At 36.8% G+C, this 8,441-nt stretch overlaps 1 protein-coding gene across 1 annotated transcript; it reads left to right on the plus strand.

The window, feature by feature from the left end:
• Positions 1–2,441: 2,441 nt before the first annotated feature.
• On the plus strand, positions 2,442–8,315 carry LOC119193324 (cationic amino acid transporter 4-like; the record flags this gene model as incomplete). Its single annotated transcript, XM_037446916.1, has 5 exons — positions 2,442–2,588; positions 4,873–5,016; positions 6,311–6,461; positions 7,596–7,724; positions 8,157–8,315. Coding segments are annotated over exons 3-5 (439 nt in total), but the record flags the coding sequence as incomplete, so codon positions are not given.
• Between the last annotated feature and the right edge of the window lie 126 nt (positions 8,316–8,441).

Below are 8,441 nucleotides of genomic sequence, written 5' to 3' on the forward strand. Positions count from 1 at the left end.
ACTGTAGTTGGATTAGGAATTTTAGATCCATCAAAATCGATCCTATACATGTGCACAACTACTTTATTTATATTACATAAAAATTCTTGTAAATGATTGAAATAATAGCTATTATAATAAAAATATTAATGTCACAACATTATCATCATGTCGAATATATTATTAGTCTTCTGCAATAAGTTTAGAAAAATGTTTACCAGTATTGCACTAACTGGGATAGGGGAAGAGGTCTAAGGGTAACAAGGCTTAAGTTCTAATCATAGCCACGATATTAATTAATTTCTGATCATATGATGAATGACATGCCGTCCGGAGTTTAGCATACCAATGCATTATTCGATGCGTTTAGTATTCAGTTAGTTATTTAGTTTCTTAGGCTATTGTACAGTGTAAATGGTTATTGAATTGGAAGCTATTTAATAGTTCGGAAAAGGTATTAAATGACTTCACAAAGGAGGTTTCTCAATTCGTAGTAAATTTTGTTTTATTACTGAAAACTCCGTCATTTATCAACCGACTTGGAAAAATCAACGCTAGATATACTTTTCGATTGGCACCATAAAATTTACATTGAGTGGTACCAACTCCAAATTAGCACATCATCATCATCAGCCCGTAGTACTCCACTACTGGACATAGACCTCTCCCAAGGTACGCCACAGAACTTGGTCTGCTGCTTTATGCATGCAGTCGTTGCCGGCCCTCTTGTGTAAGTCGTCCCGCCATCTGGCCAGAGGGCGTCCCACGCTACCTTTGCCAAGACGCGGTCTCTCGAACACGTTAACTCCAGCAGTTATTTGTTCTGCGACATATGTGGCCAACCACTTCAACCTACTAACTTTCAAAACTATGTTGGTCACCTTGGTTCTCTGACGGATCACTTCGTTCCGAATTTTGTCCATTATAGATATATCAATAAATTTGTACATAATCCGTGTATAATGTAATATTTTTAGAAAGCGGTAATTATTTAAATATTTATGACATAGGACATTAAAGGAGGAAATGGGACATCTGATTTTAATTGATTTATATCATGCAATTGAGTATTTTATTTACAACAATAACACTTATTTCTTATAAATATTAATCATTTTATCATGCTGGGTTAAAAACATTTTTTAACCTCTTCCCTGTGTGCTCGCACTAGATCTTTAAAGGTGTGGTAGCTCGGTCCATTTTCATACATTTTGTTTCGGCTTAATCTGGGTAACTAAACAGTATTGTAAGTAAAGTAAATTGCGTCTAATTAGTGATTAGTTCTCGCAGTTGAAAAATGTAAAATAATTAATAATCATGGATATTTCTGCCTTTAAAATTTCGTCATATTAAATTTTAAAGGCCGAAAATCCATGATTAATAATTATTTACGTTTTCTTTCAACTGCGAACAATAATCACTAACTTCGATAAATTTAATTCTACCAATACTTGTTTAGTTACCAGATTAAAGCCGAAACAAAATGTATGAAAATGGACCTTGAGCTACCACCTTAATTTTCTTTGGTTGGGAGTAGTGAGTGTCTGTTATGTTATTATGTATTTCAACATTTATAAACCATATAATAAGGTGATACTAAATATGTTAACGATTGCATAACGAATAACCTCTTTTTTTTTGCGCACAAGAAACGTGTTACCGCTACCATTACTTGAGGGGTGCGTGGACCGTTTATGCTGGTCTTACGGCCCAATGACGTCACTTGAGAGTATAACATCATCCGAGCGAGCATTGGACCAAGTCTCTAACCCCTGTATACTACATAGACATATCCACCAAGTCTAGCCTAGTTGGGTGTGGAACGGACTGCCAAGACGAATGTCCGTAGGTTCAAATCCCAAGGGCACACACCTCTGACTTTTCTAAAAATCATGTGTGTATTCTTTGTGAATTTATCGTTCGCTTTAACGGTGAAGGAAAACATCGTGAAAACCTGCACATCTGAGAAGTACTTTATAGGAATTTCCAAGGTGTATGAAGTCTACCAATCCGAACTAGGCCATCGTGGTGGACTAAGGCCTAATCCCTCTCAGTAGTGGAGGAGGCCCGTGCTCAGCAGTGGACAAGTATATAATACAGGGCTGATATTATTATTATTATACCCACCAAAACCTGCGGTGGCCTCTTCGGCGCATACGGGACGGCCTCGGGGTATCTTGTTACACTAAGGTAGCTGCGCTAATCTGTCCCTGATAACGAATAACCCTAGTTTATATTTTCCAATTAAATTTTTAAGATAAAACCTCCAGATAACAATAAAGGACACACTATAATTATCGTATCTTTCATTTATAGTTTTATTGTACAACTTCAAGCGCCTTCATTAACTCACATCTATCCCGAAATAAAACATTAATTATACATTAACGTGAATACAACGCCGCCGCTGTATTCCACGCAAAATATGTAACTAAAACAAATGGTATCTCGTGCGGCAAGTGAAAAATGATCTTCCGATTATTTTATTATTATCTTATCTTATAAGTCGTTATCACCTGTTCACTTACGTTCAGTTGGCGTGTTCTGGCGCACGTTGTTCTAAAGATTTTTGTGTTGGAAATGTATTTTGGAAACTCGCTGTGTTGAGGGTGAGTTGTGGTTCCTGTGTGACGTCACTGTGCTTATATCGATTGCTACGGAGTGAGTATAGAAAAGGACATTTATAGTGACATTCACTTGTCTATGTACCAAGATATAGAGTTCTGTAATAACGTTTGGAATTCTTATCATTTGTAAGGTTTTGTTCTTTTATTTCTCTGCTTAGAAATAAGATATTGTTTTTAATAACTAGATTAGTACGTTCTTTAACAGGACATAAATTGTCTTATTGAGTCATTTTGCAAACGACTGCAATTTGAAAGATAACGCAGATTAGGTTTGGAAGTTAGATTTGTAATTGAAATTGCTGAATATAAATGATCTAAATTCTGATTGTTCAAAAGGTAGAACACGTAAATATAAGTCATTCACATTTAACACATAAGGAATCATTATAGTAGTTGGAGATTCATCATTCTGACTCAGTGTCTAATGACTTTGCATTTGCAGCGGTCTTATTAATATACACGTGCCAAATCTATGAACTCTCTGGTTCTGTGTTTCCTGAGAGCTATGATCTATTCGTTAAGCATCAGTCAACATTAATATCATGGTGTTACGTTGAAAGTATTTCGAACACGCTTATTGGTTTATTTGCATACTCATTATAAATTAGGTAGGTAATTATTAGGGGTTGCATTATAAGATTTAACTCAATTTAGTTTTGAAGTGCAATATTAGCTGAGATGTTGTTTTATTAATGTTAACATCTTAAGATAGTTTCTATTTAAAAAGCCAAATTAACATTTATAGCTCGAAGAATACACAGTCAAAATACGCGATGGATTTTGAGCGCTGAGTTTTGTTTATTGCCAACTCAGTTGAGAACAAGCTCTTAAGTACCAGCTTAAGCTTGGTTTACTAAATAATTCAATACATTAAATGTCTACTTAAGATCGTTCTCAAATGTGAGATTGATTTGTTAATACGGTCCTCGGTAGCTACTTATTTTACGATCAAACAATAGAACCTATGATACGAACTATGTAGAGCGTTACAAATATTTCAGAAGTTACTTCTGGGCACAGAAAATGACTTTTCTCTCTTATCTAGCCATCAAAGAATACAAAAGTGTTAGATACAAACATCCCTTACAGAGGCAGAGAAATTGCATATGATACACAGAAAAGAGACAAGTATTGGCTTCACAAGAACATTGTCTCTTTCTGTAGTCGTCAATTTTGAGATATTATTTAGTTCGTTCACCATCGAGTCGTATCAAGCTTTAACTTAAGCCAGTACAATAAAACTGCAATGATAAATCTATCGATTTGGCACCACATTACAGACCAGAAACCGTCCTATTCGATAGATTGTTAATTCGTAAATAGGAGCTGCAGCGACTCCAAATTTGAATAGAATAAGGGTAGGGACATTACACGACATCCCATATCTCCAAAGAAACACGCATAGGAAAATTCATTCCAAAGTCCGCATTAAAAATATTCTTCTCGCAAAACTTTTTATCAAAATTTCATAAAATGTTTGTTTTCTCAGCGCAATCAGCAGATACGTTGTATCAGCATTGTGTAACCGAATGGAACGTAAGGTTAAGTTAACTGATAAGATTTAACCGAGATTATAAACGAGCAGAAATACCATGAAGTTAATGCGTAGATTATTCTCTTTGGTAATGGATTTGTTTGATTTAAGTATTGCACTTTGGTTTTATAGTTCTTGGTGTTAATGTATTAATACTAGGGCTTAGCCATGGAGTGGATTGTACAGAATCCTATACAATACACATGCGAAATTAAACAGTAGTTAGTTACGTGTTTATACAAGCGTAAAACCTCTTGCCTTACGGTATTTAAGGAAAACTGTGTAGGTAAAATTATGTCACTCTTTTACATATAAATAAATTGTTTCTCTTTAATGTAAACTGCGTCTCCTGTGTACTACGTGGTACATATTTTTAGTAGGTGTATCAATACCTGCGTAGCTCTTTGTATGTTATAGTAATGTGGATTTTATTTGCCTTAATCTTTCTGAGTTTTCACACGTTTTTTTTATATAGAGAGAATTTTTTAAATACTTCATACATCTTATTCAAAGAACGTACTTTAACATCGTTTGATTATGAAATTTCTAGCATTAACTATTATGCAAAGCTTAGATGGATCTAAGGAACTTGTTCTAATGTGGGTAGTACTAAATATCGCGAAATGAATACTCGCCTTAGCTATTGACTTATGTGTGATGTTCCTTATTTTGCAGATGTTTGATTGCTTGCTCTAATACTGTAATTTGCTCAAAAGGAATTTTGATTTCCAGGTGTTATAAGTAATCAGGGATGAGTGGCACAGCGAGTGCATACCGCTGACTAATGGCTGGTGTGAAGTGGCCAGCCTTCTGCAGGCCTCGGTGTCGGAGGAAAGTGTTCCCGCCTGATCAAATAGAAGACGGAAATTTACGAAGGTTACAGTTAATTTTGTAAAAATAATATAGTAGAATGCCTCGGTGGCGTGGTTGTACTCCATGCGCAGTACGACAGCGCTCGGAGGTCCTGGGTTCGATTCCCAGGTCGGGAAAAGTGATACTTGGGTTTTTTACTCAGTATAAGCCGGAGTCTGGAATTTGAGCCTGATATGGCCATAGGCTCGCCCCATATCAAATCATGGGGCGGAACACACTTGGCGAAGTGGGGCTCTGGTTGCGTAACTGCATACCCCTTCGGGGATAAATGCGTGATGATGTGTGTGTGCGTTATTTAATAGACGACCTCGTAAAGGTCGTAGGAATCCGCTAGAGGCAGACCCCTTCTACCACACTGGCCCGGATATATTTAGGGGAGGGCTATGTACAGCAATCGAGTTTCAAAGGCTGAAGAAGAAAATATTTAGGTGATGGATATGATATTATACGATAGTGAAGATGTACTGAGAATAATAGTTTTAATAGGTAGTCGGTTTTTATATGTTCTTTGTTGGTACAAATTATATTTCTTTGCCGTCAAGTTGCAGAAAGCATTTGTTGTGATTGCATTTAATGGATGATTCATGAGTATCGAGTCTTATCTGATTAACTGATGTCTCAAGACTTTATTAGCGCCATAATCTGTTGTTATTCAGAACCAATCAGTAATTTGTAATTTAATGTTGTTAATGACTTTGCTCCAATTTATGGCTATGAAGTGAGGATGCTTATTATACCAGTTGCTCGTCTCGCTTTTCAATAGGTAATATATAAACTACGCCTAAATTTACCCATACAGTATACTTCGTTTTGTCACTTTTTACAGACAGATATTTTTTACAGATTATAAAACTAAGTTCCCCCACCGCATTTGTCTGTAACGCAATAAACTGAAAAGCTATAGAACGGATTTATTAGACTTTTTATCTATGGGGTGGTTTAAGAGGATGGTTTATGTGTATAAACTCAGCTAGCTTTTGCCCGCAGCTCCGTCTGCGTGAAGAAGTTTCTCCGTGATACAATGTAGTCTATAGCACTCCGAACTCCGAAGTAATATAGTTTCCTATTAGTGTTTTTTTTCAAAATCGATTTAGAACTTAGTTCTTAATATTTGCGTTCAGGCAAACACACAAACTCTTTAGATTTATAGTATTAGTATAAATTAACGATTTGTACGACAACAAAAAGTAGGCGTGTATGCTCCCGTGCGAAGCTGGCGCGGGTCGGTGCTACTAGATATCAACGTACTATGTTCCATGATAATTCCTTACTATATCTACTTGCTTGTCAACTTCAGATGTCTGAACCGCTGGGATCTGACGGCGCTGGGCGTGGGCAGCGCCACGGGGGCCGGAATCTACGTGCTTATAGGGTACGTGGCGCTCAACGTCGCCGGGCCCTCAGTCGTGCTCTCTTTCTCATGGCTGCAGTCGCCGCTTTATTTGCAGGTGGGACTTTAATCATGACACTAACATGATGTCAAAATATAGTGGTAGGTCTTTCAATTGTGAGAGTCCGCCTGGGTAGGTACCACCGCAATGTCTTTCTGCCGCCAAGCAGCAGTGTGTAGTCACCGTTGTTCCAGTTTGAAGGACATTGTAACTACTGGACATAATAAAACATCTCAGGATGACGAGCACAGTGAAATACCAAACAATACTTTGAATTCAAGGTGTTGTATGGTGTTTCTACTGTTTATAGTAACGTTATATCTAAATGACACTGTAAAATACTAAAGGATGTAGTTAGTCGAACTAATTTCATCGAAATTCAGACAATAACACACGTAATAACTTAGGAATTAGATAACGCATGCATTGTTATCAATTTGATTATTAATCGTAAATATGTACCTTGTTGGCATCGAATTGTTTTCCTATTGTTTACAGATATTATAATTATTGTTGTAAATATGTCAAATAATTAACTTTGATATGGCTTTTGTTGTAATTTCTATTAGATGTAAAACCTGGCCTCCTTGTTTGTGCAAGGATTGTGGCTTTAGATGTACAAATGTTATAGCAATAGTTAACCGCTTTTGATTTTTTCAATGTTATTTTTATAATAATTTCTTACGTTTACGCGAATGTTAGACATCGAAATATTTTTGTTATGTTATCGGTTTTTATTAATTTTTAACGACGTTTCGCAAACTCATTACGTCGCGTGACCATGAAGGCTGCAGTCTTTGAAATGTCGAGAGAAAAATAGAATAGAATAAACCGCGACAAAATCCTAACAGTACACTTATTTCGATGTAAATGGATTTTTTTTTTATTGACACATCGTGAAATAGTTTGCCGGCTCATAAATATTTTGCCGGCACATGAAATATCGCCTTTTCTAATGATAATTAGATTCTACATGAAGGAAAGCCAGCAGAAATCCGGTTATATAGAGCCTTCGACAATGCCAGACATATTCCTTTCCCTGTACATACAGCACGACATTTGATAGGAACTGCCAAGAGTATTACCTCTTTCATGCCAAAAACTTCTACATACTAGAAATGTTGCCATACAAACCCTTAATAAATACTTAAAATTATTCACTCACCGTTCCATTTGTTTCTTTCTTTTCAGGTCTGTGCTACGCGGAGTTCGCGACTCGGGTGCCGAGGGCGGGCTCCGCTTACATCTACAAGTACGTGGCCATCGGTGAACTGATGGCCTTCCTTATAGGCTGGTGCAATATCCTGGAAGCTGCTGTTGGTAAGAGTTCTTAAAAGAATCTCTTGAGGAGATATCTGCGTCTCATTTGTGTTCGTCTTCTCTCCGTACTTATTCCACGTATGTTATCTTTTCACTCGTGGTTACCTATTTGATGTAAATTTTCAACTGCATCTAGGAATGCTTTCATGGGCAACCGTATTAGCAAATCGATTCAATATTTAGTCCGACCGTCAAATCGAACTCGGGATCTCTTGGTCGTAAGCCTATCTTTATTAGCGTCGCTAGACCGAAGACGCAACAATCTAAAATGTTATTATTATAATTTTAGTTAGCAGTATGAAAATCAGACTTTTTCTTTAGATCCTTGAAAATTGTAGAATTTAATACGACTCATACAAAATCATTTTGTGTGTTCTCTTCACAAATTATAGTAATTATTGGTGCGATAACGCCAATCCCTTGTTCTTCCAGGAGCGGCGAGTCTCTCCAGTGGTCTTAGTTTGTATTTAGACTCCATGGTCAACGGCTCAATGACGGCGTGGTACGAGTCCGCCATGCCTCCTCGGGAGTGTCCTCTCATGTCGCCCTACTTCAACCTGCTCGCTTTCCTCATCATTCTCTGCGTTGGAGGTTGGTAGAATTTACAAAACAGAACACATATATCGCTAGGCAGGTTTTTCGTATCGTTCAAGATATATTTGGGTATGAATAAAATAAAACCAGTGTAATTACTGCACACTATAAGTCTATAATATC

The sequence above is a fragment of the Manduca sexta genome, unplaced genomic scaffold (assembly GCF_014839805.1).
Source record: "Manduca sexta isolate Smith_Timp_Sample1 unplaced genomic scaffold, JHU_Msex_v1.0 HiC_scaffold_3970, whole genome shotgun sequence".
In the NCBI taxonomy this organism is placed as follows: Eukaryota; Metazoa; Arthropoda; class Insecta; order Lepidoptera; family Sphingidae; genus Manduca; species Manduca sexta.